The sequence below is a fragment of the Acipenser ruthenus genome, chromosome 41 (genome assembly GCF_902713425.1).
Source record: "Acipenser ruthenus chromosome 41, fAciRut3.2 maternal haplotype, whole genome shotgun sequence".
Classification (NCBI taxonomy): domain Eukaryota; kingdom Metazoa; phylum Chordata; class Actinopteri; order Acipenseriformes; family Acipenseridae; genus Acipenser; species Acipenser ruthenus.
This window is the reverse complement of record NC_081229.1, coordinates 3,021,345-3,039,301: the sequence shown is the minus strand read 5'-3', so window position 1 is coordinate 3,039,301 and position 17,957 is coordinate 3,021,345. Positions and strand designations below refer to the sequence as shown.

The window sequence follows — 17,957 nt, the reverse complement described above, 5'->3', positions numbered from 1 at the left end:
GATTTGTGCTGTAAGGAAAAACGCTGTTTGTTTACTCTGGGCCCTGCCTACAATCCTTATCTGCGCTCGCCACTCACGCAGTGATTTCAGACATTAGGAAGCCATTGTCTTTGTCGCTTAATGACCCCTCTGGGCCCGTCCAACTACAAGACGCAAAAAGCCTTCAAAACACAAACAACCACCAGTGTAATTAGGGCACTATAGGCACGCAGGCTGATGTATTTTTGTTATTTTGTTGCCTGTGTGACATATTAAATAAACCTCAATTATTTATACAAAACGATACCTGAAATTTGAATAAATACAATTATACATATAGACTATATTTCATATTTAGCAGGGCCACAAATGCATTCAATGTGTCCTATAGTGAAAAAAAAACACATTTGTTTTTTTAAAAGGAAATAAAAAACATGCGCCATTTAACTTTTTTATTATTATTTTTTTTTAGTTGTTAAGTTTGATAATGATTAAATAGTTTCCTTTAAAAACAACAGGTAGAACATTTTGAAATTACCGTTCTTTAGGCTGCTAAAGACGTATTTGGGACTGGACGGGACTGGACGGGACACTTGAAAATAAACAGAACTACCTCTTCTGGTAGATTAGGATTATAGGATTTCTCATGAATGAATTGCTGTTGACACCGGACCTAAACCGCACTCGATTTGATAAAGTAATCTAGTAATCTAAAAAAAAAAAAACATTTGTAAGAAATTATTTTTGTCACTAAAACGTGTTTAAGGGGAAAATATACTTAAATGTACTTTCGATTTACACACATGTGTACATGTTAACAAAGCCAAACGATTACAATGGAAATACATACTTAGCATATCTTAAATTCAAAGAGAAATCGTGTAATGGAATTTTGGTTATTTTTCAATATTGTTGATTTCTGATTTTTTTTTCTTTTTTACTGGTTAGTTCAATGATAATCATCTTTAATATTTTGGTTTTATAACATAATTAGTTCCATCTTTAGAGCTACAGTTTTAATAGAAATTAAATAAGATGGTTGACACAAAAACCGTTATACTTTTTGCAGCTATATATATATATATATATATATATATATATATATATATATATATATATATATATATATATATATATATATATATATATATATATATAATTTTCGTCGGCATCAAAAATTGACCTGTAATATCAAGTGCCTACTTATTATTATTATTATTATTATTATTATTATTATTATTATTATTATTATTATTATTATTATTAGGTCTTCTCAAGAGAACAAGTGGAATTATACTGTTACATCGATCTCAGCTTGTGGCACCTAAATTAAGGACAACACTGACATAAATCGAAAAAAAAAAAAAACAATAAAAAAACCCATTATGGTAGAAAACCACAATTACGGAGGTACATTCACTCAATAAATCACAACTTTCGACTCTGTTTTGAATTGATGTGTTTTCTTAAATACAAACGTGACTATTTACCACCATTATAGCAATACAAAAACACATGCATAAGAATCCAGGACAAATGTATAGCCTAGGCGGCCTCTTACTCTCGTAGAATTATATAGGCTACGTTTGATTTAGCAACATTTACAAAGATCTATCACCAATGACGTCATGTTCCACCACTGATCCAACCATGGGACGAAAGTACACGAGTAACACTATACACTACATATCCGTAACAACAACAAACAAATACTACTGTAAGTTGACAAAAAATATTACATATAATTTACATGTAAATGCAATTGATCACTGTGCATATGGACATATATCATGGGCAGCAGTGTGGAGTAGTGGTTAGGGCTCTGGACTCTTGACCGGAGGGTCGTGGGTTCAATCCCAGGTGGGGGACACTGCTGCTGTACCCTTGAGCAAGGTACTTTACCTAGATTGCTCCAGTAAAAACCCAACTGTGTAAATGGGTAATTGTATGTAAAAAATAATGTGATATCTTGTAATAATTGTAAGTCGCCCTGGATAAGGGCGTCTGCTAAGAAATAAATAATAATAATAATAATAATCCCAGGTGGGGGACACTGCTGTTGTACCCTTGAGCAAGGTACTTTACCTAGATTGCTCCAATAAAAACCAAACTGTATAAATGGGTAATTGTATGTAAAAATAATGTGATATCTGTAAAATAATGTATAATGTGATATCTTGTAACAATTGTAAGTCGCCCTGGATAAGGGCGTCTGCTAAGAAATAAATAATAATAATAATTGTATATTAAAATAATATGAATATGGTTACTAATTATAATATAATACTGTTCTTGGACATCTTAAGCGCATATTCCCGATCGGCGTGGGTCATGCCATATATTAGAAATTTAAGAGAACAGAAAAGACAAGTCAGCTTCCTAATCTGCGTTCGTGACTCCTTGGTGACGTCACCAAAAAAATGTTCAACTGCAGAAAGTCACGAAGCAAATCTCTGTCCATCCGCACAGCCAATCACAAAGCGACCCTGCTTATAACTGTCCCAGGGCTATCCCAGCTCAGCAAGCAGTTCAAAGAACTCACGGCAACTACCACTGGACTCTGAGATTTGCGAATACCGTTAGAATATTTTCAAATATACCTTGAAATCGTTAAAGGTAAGATGAGAAAAGTAATGTATCTGTCAATTGTATATAACTTTTTGCTTGCAATTCATTTGGGAAGTATTACTAAGGTAAATGTAACGATCGGCTGATGTAAGTGCGTGACTTGGTTGCTGCAAATAATACTAGGCGTTAACGTAAATTGAATTGGTTTTATCATCTGGTGTATAAATGTGAAAAGCTGTGCAGCAGTTGAAAAAAAAGGGTTCCCTCTTCTTTTAAATAACCAGTAAGACTTTTTATCAATTCTGTATATGATATTGCTTTTAAAACTAATATGCACTTAAAATGCTGACTATCAACGTGACAATATTTATTGTTTTATTTTTGTGTAGAAAACAAATATAAATGGAGACCTATCAAAGTGGTTATTACTGTGAAGACGTCAGACCTCAGGAGGTCCCATCCGGCCTTGACTTCGGATCATACGGTAAGCAAATAATAATAATAATAATAATAATAATAATAATAATAATAATAATACGTTTGGTTCTTAGGTACTGTGCTGCTTATTAACGTTGAAAATGTCCATACGGTTGTTGAAATACAAACAAACTGTCTTGTCAACAGCCCAATTTGTCGTTCTTTCTGATAAAGAAGTCAAAAACACCAGGAATAATTTGTGTAGGCTAATTTGTCTAGAGCAGTTTTGTCTTTTTGAGAGCCGTTATTCTGATGAACCCGTTTTGAAAGGACATGGAAAATAAACACTAACAAAATACAACTAAACAGACACTCAAAAACAACTATAAAGGACACACACAATAGACACACGGTTACATCCAGCCAGACGTGACTAGCATGTATTGTTTCATGGATGTATTAGTCACGGAAATATGCATTAACCTTTAATTCTACTACTGCTGGCCTAATAATACTAACACATCCGGTAGGTGTGCTGTTTCCCTACCCTGAACAATGAAGCGTTGATTCTTAGGTTCATATTCTCACACAACTCGGTCACTGCCGACGACTTACTGTAAACGAAAGTTACATAATTGAGTTTATATTTGAGCTAATGCAAATAAATAAGCCACAACTATAATCACGTTTTATAGTGTTACTGATATATTTAAACTAAAAACGTTTTTTGTTCATGTGTTATACAGTATTATATTACATACAATATATATATATATATATATATATATATATATATATATATATATATATATATATATATATATATATATAGATAGATAGATAGATAGATAGATAGATAGATAGATAGATAGATATTCTGTGTAATAATATGTGTGGCTGTAGTTAAAAGAAAGTTACACCCAGTACATTGTAAATCAAGTGTTTTAAAATTAAACATACATCTGATTTTAAACACATTTTCCTTTACACGCGTGTTTATTTTTGGTTAACACTTGTGTTTTGCCAGCGTCTAAAGTATAGCATGAAATAAACACTGAAACGTGCTTTTAGCGTGGTTTATGTTTTAAACAACAGCGTAACTAATTCTGCTAAAAACAAACTAATGCATTGCTATGGATGTGTGTTATAACCAAATGCGTTGTTTCAGCGTTGTCTGGTCTGGGCTGAGGGCAAGGAAGTCAAGAGATGTTGATGTCAAATGTCAAATACCGGCTTGACTAGTGACATACTGTTACCCATTGGGGAGACAGTCTTCCCTTTTAGTGCTTAGGTGCGGTCTATCTGTGAAACTCGATAGTTATTTCCAATGAAAATAAATCCCTGTTTGCTTAATTCGTTTAGCTGGGTGTAATAAACCACAATTTAAACAAGCTTCATGCTAGTACCTGGTATTTGTTTTTTTTCTGAAATCAGTTGATTTTTTTAAGGATTTTTTTTTTAAGAATGGTTAAAAAAGTTATTTGAAAACAGGGGTGAAAATAAAACTTCAGCCTTCTGTAAACATGTTTTAAGGACTCGGTTTAATTCAGTGCTTTTTTACAAAAATAGTATGTAACAAAACATTTCTTAAATAGCGTTCTGTGAATGGGACCCAGAGCAAGACAGGGTCTGTTTGAAGTCGAGTTCCCTTCCTTTACCAGATTCCCATACTTCCTCACTAAATTTAGTTTTTATCTCTCGGCCACCCCCTCACTCCAAATCTTGTCATTTCCTCTCTGTGTGGCATTGTGATGATATCAGCTCTTTCCTATTTCCGGATCCCGGAATAATGGACAGTAGAATGATTTGGGATTTAGAGGTTACCAGTGTCAACATTGTTTAAAATGTAGCAGATTAAAGGTGAGAGAACACGAAGCCACTTTGTGGTTTGGAACTTGGTTTCAGGAGACTAGGTTTCAGGCCGTTACATGGCACACCAGGGGAGACTTGAGGTTTGATACAGCAAAGTTGTCTCAAGTTAGGTCTCCCGGTATCCTGGAACCAACTCTTCCTGTAAAAGTGGCTTTGTGTTCCCTCAGTTTAAGATTTACTGTAGCCTATTATATTTGGAAATATGTAGACAAGGTGTAGTTTTAAAAATATATCACATTCTTACTGGCACATGTTCTTGTTTAGAATATAGTAGTGTGTAAATGCATTAGGACACTCTATTGCTTCTGTTGTTTTTGATTTGTTGTACATATGAAATCAAACCACTGTAACCTGAAATCTTGGAAAATTGTCAAAATAGGCAAATTAGTGATTGTCTGATTTAATTAATGACTTTAATAGACCACCCATGCAATTCATTTAAAGTAGTAAGAGAAACGAAACACATAGCCACACATGATAAAATGCCTGAGACTTTTTAGAAGTTGTGTAAGATACCTAATTAAAAGCACAAAGTGGTCTTACATTTTCACTTGAGAGCCTTTTGTTTCTATATCACTGATTACTGGCTGAAAATTGAAATTCTCACACTCAGAGGTTTTCATGCAGGTAGGTATATAAAGGATATAAATGACAAATCTCGAGGTGTTCTAATACATTTGCACACTAGTATACATCTGTCACTGCTGTTGCACTGGGATTTCCTCTAAGTGTCTATATTATCATCAAATCCTGCTTTTCTTTTTTTATGAGCATCTTCGTACATTGTTTGTCTTTCGACTCTGTTACAATGTAAACTCTGCTGTGGCTGATCAGAAAAATCCTAACAATATCCAGTGATATGCTGTTTTGAAGACAGGTTATTTAAAATGCAGACACCACTTAGTTTCCCTTCCTGTAATCAAAGCAGTGAAACTAATGACTTGTTTGCATACATCCACAGATTCTCGTGGAGAGGGTCCGTCTTTCTTAATGGATAAGAGTGGATTGGAACCACAGTCCTATTCTGATGTGTACTGTGGCTTTACCAAGAATCTGCCCCTATACGACTCAAAAGGTAAAAGCCAAGATCATCCTTTCATTCCCCAGCTGTTGCTTTTTGGGTAACACTTTCCATTGTGTCTCTAAATACGGTGTATTTACATAGTAGTTACTTAGTAAATGCATGTATACTTACACATAATTACAATGTTATTATGCATAGTACTTAATGTGTGCATTTTGTTGAATGATATAACCCCAATCCTATCCCTAACCCTTTTCTGATACAGTTGTGTACTTATGTATCGTGCAAAAAGATTTTACACGTTAAGTACATTGTAATTATGTGTAAGTACACATGTATTAACCATGCAACTACTATTTCTATTGTGACGTATATAATTTTGAAGGTAAAGTTCTTGTTAATTGTTTTCAGTTTCTCCAAATGATGCTTCCTTGTTTGACCTGGATACCTACTCAGATCCCTCGTACTGGACACAATATGGAGCTGGTGAGTTTTACTGCCCATTGTCCATCAGTTTCTTACAAGTGAGCTCTCGCAGACATAGCTAGAATCTGAATAAGATGCTAAAGCAAAAATAAAACGATAATGTCGGGACATGTATTATCCAACTATAAATAATTAAGATAGCACCCAATACTAGTCAGTGTCTTAAGAACAAGGATATGAATAAACCCTTTGCACCAATACAATTAAAGTCAGTTCATTTCAGTTTATTTTGTAAAATCTCCAAAGTCAGATCATCCCAACTTTTTCTCGTTTCATTTTAGGAGTAAAAAGCTTAGACCCCAATCAGAGTTACCAGGAGCCTGACTTCCTGAACCATGCCTACCAGATGCTGCTTCCTGTGGGCCAGAGTGTGATGCAGAGAGAGTACAACTCACCACCTTCTGTGGGCCAGCCTTCTTCGGGAAGTGGACAGGGGTGCGGTCAGTACCTCCCCGTACAGCAGGAGACTCAGCTGGGCAGAAACAGCAGCATGGATCGGGAACATTTAGGTGAGGATCTTAAAACGAGGGACAGTGGAAACAGCGAATGTCGTTTCCATAGCAGCATCTAATTTCTATAGTAAAATGAAAGCTGCACAGTGGTAGTATATTGATCAGTTACCAAAAAATGCAAAGCTGCAAGCATCTCTTTAAGCCACTATGTTTGAGATATCCCATCGTTGCATGGATGGCTTCAGTGAAAGAGTAAGTAGGTTTCAGATTAAGGAAAGTTATTTTTTTATTGTGACATTGCCTTTTTATGATGTTCACAAACATTATGATGGGTTTTTTATTGCAGTTATTAAAGGATTTTGATCTCTTTTAGCTGCCTGTCACAGGCATAGTATGTATCCCAGGCTGTATCAACCAGCGCCATACAGTGCAACAGTGGTTTGGCAAAAATACAAAAAGAAAATTGATGCCTTATACTTCTATAGAGGCACTTTATCTGATCTAGCCTTGTTTAAAAAGTACTTTACCTCAGAATGTCAAAAAGTAACACAATAATAATAATAATAATAATAATAATAATAATAATAATAATAATAATAATAATAATAATAATAATAATAATAAAATGGCAAGGGTCAGTGAATCACGATACTGTCCTAATTCACGTAACTTAATATATATGGTTTGTTCTTATTTTAATAGGCTATGCTGGGGAGCAAGATTACTCACACTGCAGAATGATTTTCAAACAAGAAGATCACCAGTCCTGGAACGATTACCTCTCACCTGAACACTGCCATCCACAGGCAGACTTTGCCACAGCAGCTCCTATGGCACAGCACTGCCACCGTGTGGCTAAACATGAAACAACAGGGTTCCCCCCTCAGAGGCACTCCCCGGAGTCCCGGGCGATGGGAATGACAGCATATACAGGTAAGGAACATGTTTCTTACACTGATCCTTACAGCAGGAAGCATGGTGTTGTACTGTTTATAATGTTTATGTGAAACTGAATTAGCATTGTATCAGGTGGGAATAGCTATCATTATTACTTAATCATTTAGAAGACACTTTTATCCAAAGCGACTTACAGAGACTAGGGGGTGAACTATGCATCAACAACTGCTGCTGCAGAGTCACTTGCAATAGGAACTCGATTTTCACGTCTCCTCTGACGGACGGAGCACAAGGAGGTGGTTAAGTGACTTGCTCAGGGTCACACTCAGTGAGTCAGTTGCTGAGCAGGAATTTGAACCTGCTGGTAACAAGCCTCTTTCTTTAACCACTGGACCACCTCTAAGCTTGTAATTGTGATTGCTGTGACTCCTATAGGTTCTGGACCCATTCATCTCTGGCAGTACCTGTTAGAACTCCTATTGGATGAGTCTTGTCAGCCTTTCATCAGCTGGACCGGAGACGGCTGGGAGTTCAAACTATCAGACCCAAGTGAGGTGAGCCGGCTCTTACTGTTACTGTTCTTGATATTAAGACACTTCTATTAGAATGTATGACTCAGTGTTACAACTTTATTAAACAACTATGTCCAAAAGTTTTGCATCACATAGAATTTTAGGATTGAGACAAAATAAAAAAAAAATATATGAACATAATTTAGATATTTTATTTCACACCATGTAATCAAAGACAATGCACAGTGATCGCAAAAGTCTATTGTAGTAATACAGTATTTCATGTTAGATTTCAAACAGTGTCTGGAAAACCATAGACAGCGGGGATCGCATTATTTTAAGGTTAGACGATCGCTCTTTAATTCTCTTTTGATCTTGTTCCAGGTTGCCAAGCGCTGGGGGAAATGCAAGAACAAGCCGAAGATGAACTACGAGAAGATGAGCCGGGGAATGAGATACTACTACCACAAAAACATCATCCACAAAACCGGAGGCAAGCGCTACGTCTATCGATTCGTCTGCGACGTGCAAAGCATGCTGGGTAAATCTGCAGAGGAACTGCACGCCAGTCTGAATGTGAGAAGCAAAATGGCCTCCAGTCCTCAGCACTAGTGACACTGTGAAGGGAGGCAAAAGGATACTGCCTCCTGATACCACTGAGAGAGGATCGGATTGCCAGGACTGAATAAATTGAGACTTGGTTGATTTTGTGGTTATAGCACCCTCTGCTGGTCGGACTCTCTTGGTTCACATGGATGTGATAACTAAAGGTCAACAAGGCATCTTCCGTTTCTGTAAACCAGGGGCTGCCAAAGCCGGCTCTTCCAGTCCTGGACTTTGTTCCAGCCCTGTTCTAAGTGGTTCAGTTGAACCAATTAAACCTCCGCTCAAACCCTCATTTGACCTGTTAAACAAACTGGAGTGGAATGGCCCTCCAGAACCGGGATTGGTCACCCCTGTTCTAAACAGACGGAAGCCTTCGAGGACCAATTCTTTCTTTCTTTTTTTTATTTACTAGCTCTTTCAAGGACTTCAATCAATAAATATAAAAAAGAAAATTAAAAAAAAACACTGTACATTTTTATAGTGTAGTGAATGTAGCCATTGCTTGAAGGACCCAAGAAATGAATTCAGATACGCACAGACAAGACAGCAAACATTCCCAGCCTGAATTGTTTCACACCAGCAGGAAGCAACACATGGGGCACAAAACAGATAAGACCCTGTATTGGCTCTGCATCTGTACTACCTCTATTCCTTAGTGTATTTTCCTGAGTGCCAATCATTCTTAATGCATCGTGGAGCAGCATGCGCTCCACAGAAAAGTGCTGCAACCTTAAAACATGTTCAGTTTTGCATGCAGAGGACTTTACAACAATGTAAGACTTAAGAACAAAATGTACAAACGAGAGAAGGCCATTCGGGCCCATCTAAGCTGGTCCGGTTCCTAGGAGCTGATTGATCTCAGAACTTTGTCAAGTTGGTCTTAAAGGATCCAAATGGATTCTGCCTCAGCAACATGACTGGGTAGTCCATTCCATACCCTCGCCACTCTCTGTGTGAAGAAGTGTCTCCTTCCCTCTGTCCTGAGTCTATCTCTACATAATTTGCAATTAGTGTCCTGGTTTTTGTACTGCGCTTAAAGTATTTGTTATAGGCTAAAAAGATTCAGTTCTTTTAGCCTAAGAAACCCTTTATTAAAATAAGAAATGTTGTTTTATATTACTTTAGCTGTCTAACTGAAGTCATGTTTTGAAATGTAATTTAAATATAGTGAATAAATGGAGTTATTTGTAAATAAATCACAGTATTCAAGTGATTTTTTTTTTCATTGGTTCAAATAAGTCGATGAAGTGAATTATTATTTGTCTGGTGAGTACAAACAAAAAATGTATTTATTTTGATATGTGTTAAATGTGTAAAAAAAACTAATTTAGAAAAAAAAATGGTTAGCTTGATAAAGATATCTCAACAGAACATTTTGTGGATACAAGCCAAGTTGAAAAAAATAAATATGTGGTTTATGCTGTGATATCTGGAAAAAAAAAATCTAAATAAAATGAATACAACTAGGAATGACTTGAACTCTGTTTAAACAGATTTTAGCACAAGGAAACAGCAGCTCCCCACAACCAACTGTCTGACAAATACAGAAATACAAACAGCACACATCTTTAGAGTATTGTATGTTGTTTGTATTCAGGGTGATTCTGGGTCCTGTCGCTCTAAAATTGAGCTGTTAGAATGTTGTTTCTAATAATTAATATTCAGTTTAACTTCCTGGACCATGACTATTTATTATTTTATTATTAATTATTATGATTGTTTTATCTTGATAGTGCAATCCAGCCACGTTAGACTTTTAAGTTAGTCCCTATTGTGTTTTGAATAACACAGCCATTTTTAAAACTGACATATATATAATGTATATCCAATGTTTCATTTTTAAATGATGCTTCTGTTAGTATGTACTTATTTGAACTGCTTCAGAGTTGCTACAGCTTCAATGATTTCACTCTGGAAATCTGGTAACCCTGTGCTATGGGTCACTCAAAGGGTGAACAGCCTTTGTTATTGTCATTCGTTTCTGTTGATGTTTGTTCGTGGTTCTGCTGTAATGATGTGTGTTTGCTTTGCTGTTTATGCTACTTTGACAATGAGTGGTTTTCTCTGGCGAACTGGTTTCTGAATCAGCAAAGAGCAGTTCAGTGTGTCTCAGCACAAATCAGTTCAATGTGGATCAGACAAAAAGCAGCAACTTGATTTTTCTGGATATCAACAAACCTTCAACCAATCTGTGAGGAATTCAGAGTCTGCTGCTCAGGGATCACAGATTAGAAAATGTTTATTTGTTCGGAATGGAAGTTTTACAGAAGCCAAAGTGTACAAAACTGAGGGACCGCAAAGCCACTTAGAACATGGTTTCAGGAGACTAGGTTTCAGGCCACTGCATGGCACACCAGGGGAGACTTGGGGTTTGATACGGCAAAGTTGCCTCAAACTAGGTCTCCCAGTCTCCCGGAACCAGGCTTCAAGCCAGTATTTCTGAAAAAAGTGGCTTTGTGTTCCCTCAGCTTAATATATGGAGAAGTAATATGATTACATCTTAGCCCATACAAGAAAAAGTCCTAATTTAGAGATGCTAGTTCAAAAAGTCATAATTAAGCAATGTGACGTTACATTGTCAAACTATGACTTTCCTTAGCATTTTTCTCTGAATTCTCTGAACATCATTTAAACTATTGACTGTCGTTTTTAATGATGTAACCCCTGAGTCTCTATTAACAGGACACGGCTGGAAATTAAGTGGAGATCAACTTACGACAGAGGGTAGGAGACACTTCTCACAGAGTGGTGAGGGGACAGAATGGGCTATCTAGTCGTGTTGTTGAGGCAGAATCACATGGATCCTTTAAGAGGCAACTTGACAAAGTTCTGAGATCAGTCAGCTGCTTGGAAACTGACAAGCTTACATGGGCAAAATAGGCTCCTCTTGTTTGTAAATCTTCTTATGGAATTTGTCTCTTGTAAACACTTTAACGAATACAATTCTAGAAGACTTTCATAAATGCATGTAATTTAGGTTAGATCATCCAGCATTTACTTAGAGAAGGCAGAGCTAGAGCCATCTAGTTACTATTTGTTTTTGCTGGCAAAAACATCCACATGTGCAGTAAGGATCATAGGGTCTGATTATAAAACTGTGGGTCCCCCCCCCCCCAGCTGTTTCATAACTTCCACAGGGTGATGTAACATGTTTTGTTACATAACACTACAGTCTTCCAAATTCCAAATTCTGCAAAGACTTGTTTATTAGTCACACTTATCTGCCTTTGTTTGAGATAGATTTCTAATGAAATTAGTCATGGTCTAAAATGGTTTAAAAAATGTTGCAGATTTTTTGTCGATGGTTATTTATAATAATTTATTTATAAAACTGTTCAGCCAGCATCAAATCTTTGGGGATAATCAACTCCAAATCATGTAATTAAAATGTTTTTGAAAGGCATTGTAAAGATGATTATGTTGTAATGTTTAGCAAAATAGATGCGTCCTTCACAAAGACAAATCTGCCCGATTCCAGCCTTGCTGAAGCACCCCCAGATGAGTCCAATGTTCAGCTTTGCCCAACACCTGGTCGTCTAATGGTTAGATGGAGACCTGGAGAGGCCTACAAGCTACAGTGTCTCGGACCTACTGTGAAATGTGGTGGAGGATCAGTGATGATCTGGGGGTGCTTCAGCAAGGCTGGAATCGGGCAGCTTTGGCATGAATCAAGCCAAGTACAAGGTTGTCCTGGAAGAAAACTTGCTTCCTTCTGCTCTGACAATGTTCCCCAACTCTGAGGATTGGTTTATCCAGCAGGACAATGCTCCATGCCACACAGCCAGGTCAATCAAGGTGTGGATGGAGGACCACCAGATCAAGACCCTGTCATGGCCAGCCTAATCTCCAGACCTGAACCCCATTGAAAACCTCTGGAATGTGATCAAGAGGAAGATGGATGGTCACAAGCCATCAAACAAAGCCGAGCTGCTTGAATTTTTGCGCCAGGAGTGGCATAAAGTCACCCAACATCAATGTGAAAGACTGGTGGAGAGCATGCCAAGACGCATGAAAGCTGTGCTTGAAAATCAGGGTTATTCCACCAAATATTGATTTCTGAACTCTTCCTAAGTTAAAACATTAGTATTGTGTTGTTTAAAAATGAATATGAACTTATTTTCTTTGCATTATTCGAGGTCTGACAACACTGCATCTTTTTTGTTATTTTGACCAGTTGTCATTTTCTGCAAATAAATGCTCTAAATGACAATATTTTTATTTGGAATTTTGGGAGAAATGTTGTCAGTAGTTTATAGAATAAAACAAAAATGTTCATTTTACCCAAACACATACCTATAAATAGTAAAACCAGAGAAACTGATAATTTTGCAGTGGTCTCTTAATTTTTTCCAGAGCTGTATATTACACAGTGTATCCAGTATATTAACTAGTTTTGCAAAACAGGAGTTTGCAACAGTTAGAAAACGCCTCTTAAATTACAGCATGACTTTTTCTGGCCTAAGACAGCGGTATTTTGATGAATTTGGTAGTTTGTTTACCAGGAGATTGGCTACTCATACACACGCAACCCTGGTTCTGTCTATGCCTGCACTGGCTGAAACAAACCACCACAGAAATGCAGCAAAGGGATCGAATTATCCAGTCCCCATTCCTCATCTGTTGTTTTCAAATCTGGATCTGTGTTGTAGCACGCCCAGCATTGTGTAACACAGTTTAATTGGTTCAGTATGTTGGGGGGGGGGGGGGGGGGGGGGATATGGTGTTATGTAAGGCCAGAGGGGCAGGCATAAATAAGGGTCCCCGTGCCTCCCTGCACAGTACTCTCTCTCTCCACAGCTCAGCTCATTGTGGTGTGATAGAGTGAGATCTGGAGGAATGACGGCTGCTCTGCTCAGTGTTCTCGCGGCTCTGCTCTGTGTGCTTTCAGCCACAGCACAGCCTGAGCCACAGAAAGACTTCAACTTGGAGAAGGTAAGCATTGCAGATTTGATTTATATATAAGATTGCATTGAAGTTGTAGGTATTTTATGAGGTATGCCAAATGTCATCCATTTACTAACAAAGCACAACAACTGCAGAGACATTAATGTTTTGATTTTACCAAATAAAAAGGGGTTTCTGACTGGGAAGTTGTTTTTCATTGGTAGTACAGTAATTGAATAATGTTTGTGTTCCGCTGCACTTGCGTGACTGCTCTTAAAAATTATTCATGTATCTGTAAATGGGAGGGTTGTCTATTCAGTCATTCCAAGATATTTAGTGAATGAGTAAGGAGTCTTAGTGGGTAAAACAGGACTTCAAGAAAACATACAATATTCTCTCTCTCTCTATTCAGTCCTCATTTGTTGTAATAGACAGCACTTTGCCCTTTTGAATATATATATATATATATATATATATAGATATATATATATTTCATCTGTGCCAAACAAAGTCACATGAATCAACTCTGTTGATGTTTCCTATAATAATTAATTAATCAATACAAATACATAGAGATGATCTTAACAGAATTCCAGAAGAGTAGTATTTCAAATGCCCAATAAATACAGTTACTGTCATGTAGTGAACTCAGACTACAGTTAGAAGGAAGTTACAAGGCATCTAAAGTGTGCTGCAGTAAACAGGGCAGTGTCTCGCTACGCCCCCCTGCCACTGTTACTTAATCCCATCCCGTCTGTCAGTTTTCAGGGAAGTGGTACCTCATTGGAATGGGCTCCAATGCACAGTGGTTCGTGAATAAGAAGAAATTGATGAAGATGGGCACTGCAGTGTTCACCCCAACTGCCGAGGGCAATATGGACGTGTTGATAACCAGCCAAAAGTAGGGAGGGAGTGGAGAAGATGGGGTTCTATGCATAAACAATTCTGGGGTACCCTGTGGGTTCAATACGCTGAAATGTGGAGTGCCTGGTAATCAGTGTCTGGCAAATAAGAGGTTATCTACAAAGGATTGATTTAGGAAAAAAATGAATTTTAATTTTACATTCTTTTTTCAACCCCTTTTTGTGCAAATGCATGACACATATTTTCAATTGATTTACACCAGTAATTTTCTTTTATTATTTGACGGTGGTGGTGGGATGTTAGGGTCTTTTTTTTAAAACTTTAACCAAGTAACTAAATGCTCTGGAGTTGTTTCTTTCCGATCTGTTTAGATATGATTTTTGTCCTTAGAAAACTACAAACTGAAGTAAAAAGTTCTTATGTCCCTAACATGCAAATGCTTCCCAAATTTTAGTGAGATGCAAAATGGTTTCTGAGGGTGGTATCAAGCACCCTTGGCTAAAACCTGCGTTAAAATATCTGTAATGAAATTTTACTTTATGTTGAAACAAAAGCACATAGAGACAGATTTATCAGAGCCTATATACCAAAGTGACATTTGCACCATTTAATTTTTGCTACTTCATTTTCCCTGTTATCAACACAACACAGGTTTAAATCGAATCCACAAGCGAATCTAATTTAGTTGTCTCAACCCAGTCCTTTGAACATTAGTTTGCATCACAAAACCTCATGTTTAATCATTGGGCCACATACACAACCACACTGAATCTGAGATTGAGACTTTTATTTTCGTGTGCCCAGGCCGAGTGAATGCTGGCAAATGCACCATCTCTTTGGCAAGACTGAGACCCCAGGCCGCTTCACTTTCTACAGCAAAGGTACGCTTACAAGCTAAAAGAGGAGAGAGGGAGAGAGAAATAATTCATGGTTAAGATACAATAACTAGTAATAAGCCAATGCTCAGCTGTACAGAATTCACTGGAACACCCAGATGCACAATTTGCCTATGTGTAGTCCCATGCGGTATCTGTTCTGCAGTAAGAAGAGGAGAGATAAAAGAGAATTGGAACCAATAAGCACCAAGGCATTAACAGTCTTCATCATTGCAGCCTGGGGCAATGAAAATGATGTGCGAGTGGTGGAGACCAATTATGATGAATTTGCCCTCCTTCACACCATCAAGACCAAAGGGGATAGCGTGAGTGTTCTCACCAAGCTGTACGGTGAGTACTACTACGTTTAAGATCAGTCTTGAACATGACCTGTTTACAGATTGCGTCATGATGAATTCTGATTTCTTGGTTGCAAGTCATCATGGGAGACAGTGATTGGAAGGGTCCTAAATTGGATTCCAGTTCCTCCCATGACCACGCCTGGCTGCATGTATCAGTCGGTAGTGGCTAGTGACAGGGATCCTGGAAAGACATGTGTGCTTACACATAATTACAATGTTATTATGCATAGTTACAATGTACTTAATGTGTTAATCTTTTTGCACAATATAACCCTAACCTTAACCCTTACCCTTACGTAATACAATTGTGTAATTACATATATCATGCAAAACGATTTCCACATTAACTACATTGTAACTATGCATAATAATATTGTACTTATGTGTATGTACACCTGTATTTACTAAGTAACTACTATGTAACTACACAGCAATTAGAGACACAATGTAGTATTCAATTTTTTAAATTTATTTGGCAGAGCCTTTATCCAAGGCAACTTACAGGTGTTAAAGGACAGTACATGGTTACAATGCAAAATTAACATTTTAATACGGTATAGTTTACAGTAAGGGCAAATAATACTACTAAAATACAATATGAAATAGGATCCAGTAACATGGTGCTGAGGACAGGCAAGTCCAGTGCATAGTAGGAGGGGCTGATCAAGAGATCTATAATTTAATCTTTGTTGTTCTAGGTCGCTCTCAGGAGCTGCGTCCCGAGTTGATTCAGAAGTTCCAGCAGCACTCTTTGGCACAGGGACTCACCCGGGATAATGTGCTGATTCTGCCTAAGAATGGTGAATACCTTCCCCCTGCTTCCACCTTCCTTCACTTACAGTGAATACCTACAGCTATGGCCAAAAATTTTGCATCACCCTATAAAATTAACACATTTTGCTTCATAGTCAAATGAAACCTGCTGAATAATGTTACGTTAACATATTGAACTACATACCGCTTTGTAGTTTTCCATATACTAAAGAAAAACTGACGAAGATTGAAAAATGTGACATTTTCTAAATCTAACATGAAATACAACTGTACTACTGTCATGGCTACTGGTAGACATTTGCAATATCATATTTGAGTTTCTTTGATTATATGATGTTAAATAAAAGATCTAAATGATCTTCATATATATATATATATATATAGAGAGAGAGAGAGAGAGAGAGAGAGAGGGAGAGGGAGAGGGAGAGGGAGAGGGAGAGGGAGAGGGAGAGGGAGAGGGAGAGGGAGAGGGAGAGGGAGAGAGAGAGAGAGAGAGAGAGAGAGAGAGAGAGTTTAATTTTGTTTTTGCTTTTTATTTTATTTTTATTTATTTTTACAGTGGAATGCACTCCAAATGCTGCTTAGGTAAGTACAATTATTTGACTAGTTTAAGCTCATCCTTTCAATATTTTAACAGAATGTGTCCATGTGTTCATACCCATTATTATTATTATTATTATTATTATTATTATTATTATTATTATTATTATTATTATTATTATTGTGTGAACACCTGTTTTATCCGATAAGCCCCTGTGTTAGCCTGTGTTGTCGGCTGTCCTCTTCTGCCCTGTTGTCATAGTAAATGCTCTATTCAGCCCACAATCTCTGCTGTTTACAGAACATTCCAGTATTGCATGTTATAGATTTACAGATAAAGGGATTCCAAGATTTCTAGTCACACAAACAATCTCCCAGTTGTAATCTGATTATCCCTTCAATGTAATTATGCAAACACCCCTTGGTCCCAGTTAGTTCAGATAATAACGATTACACTAATAGTTCTGCTAGTGCTTTGTAACCATACTACTGATGAAGGCATTAGCTAACTGTTTGCATGCTTGACTTTTGTAGTTTATTCTACTTTTCAGATTTGAAATTCCTAGATGTATGACACATTGTTAAATTTGACTGTGTATCTCTACATATACTGTACTACAAAATAACAAAGAAAGAAACCCGAAATTATATCTCCCCAGGGTTCCCAAGATGTGTACCTATTTGATTCCAGCTGTGTGAAGCACAACACCGCCTCCCCCAAACCCACCCAACCAAGCTGTTTTCCTTAGACAAAGCTGTCTTTATCATCTGTTTAAAATCTCCTCTGAACACGTGCTTCAATAAAAATGTATAATGATTTACGCAGTCTTTGTTTGTAGGGTATA

At 37.1% G+C, this 17,957-nt stretch overlaps 2 protein-coding genes across 2 annotated transcripts; both read left to right on the top strand.

The window, feature by feature from the left end:
* The first annotated feature begins 2,485 nt into the window (after positions 1 to 2,485).
* On the top strand, positions 2,486 to 10,009 carry LOC117968947 (protein c-ets-1-B-like). Its single transcript, XM_034916830.2, has 8 exons — positions 2,486 to 2,595; positions 2,937 to 3,031; positions 5,798 to 5,911; positions 6,272 to 6,346; positions 6,628 to 6,855; positions 7,501 to 7,731; positions 8,131 to 8,249; positions 8,592 to 10,009. The coding sequence occupies exons 2-8, from the start codon at positions 2,950 to 2,952 to the stop codon at positions 8,817 to 8,819; spliced, it is 1,077 nt and encodes a 358-aa protein (XP_034772721.2). The 5' UTR covers positions 2,486 to 2,595; positions 2,937 to 2,949; the 3' UTR covers positions 8,820 to 10,009.
* Positions 10,010 to 13,582: 3,573 nt separating this feature from the next.
* LOC117433918 (lipocalin-like) lies at positions 13,583 to 17,933 on the top strand. Its single transcript, XM_059010735.1, has 7 exons — positions 13,583 to 13,745; positions 14,459 to 14,598; positions 15,366 to 15,442; positions 15,674 to 15,787; positions 16,497 to 16,598; positions 17,132 to 17,157; positions 17,772 to 17,933. Exons 1-6 carry the CDS (start codon positions 13,650 to 13,652, stop codon positions 17,155 to 17,157), a joined length of 555 nt encoding a protein of 184 aa, XP_058866718.1. The 5' UTR covers positions 13,583 to 13,649; the 3' UTR covers positions 17,772 to 17,933.
* The last annotated feature ends 24 nt before the right edge of the window (positions 17,934 to 17,957 follow it).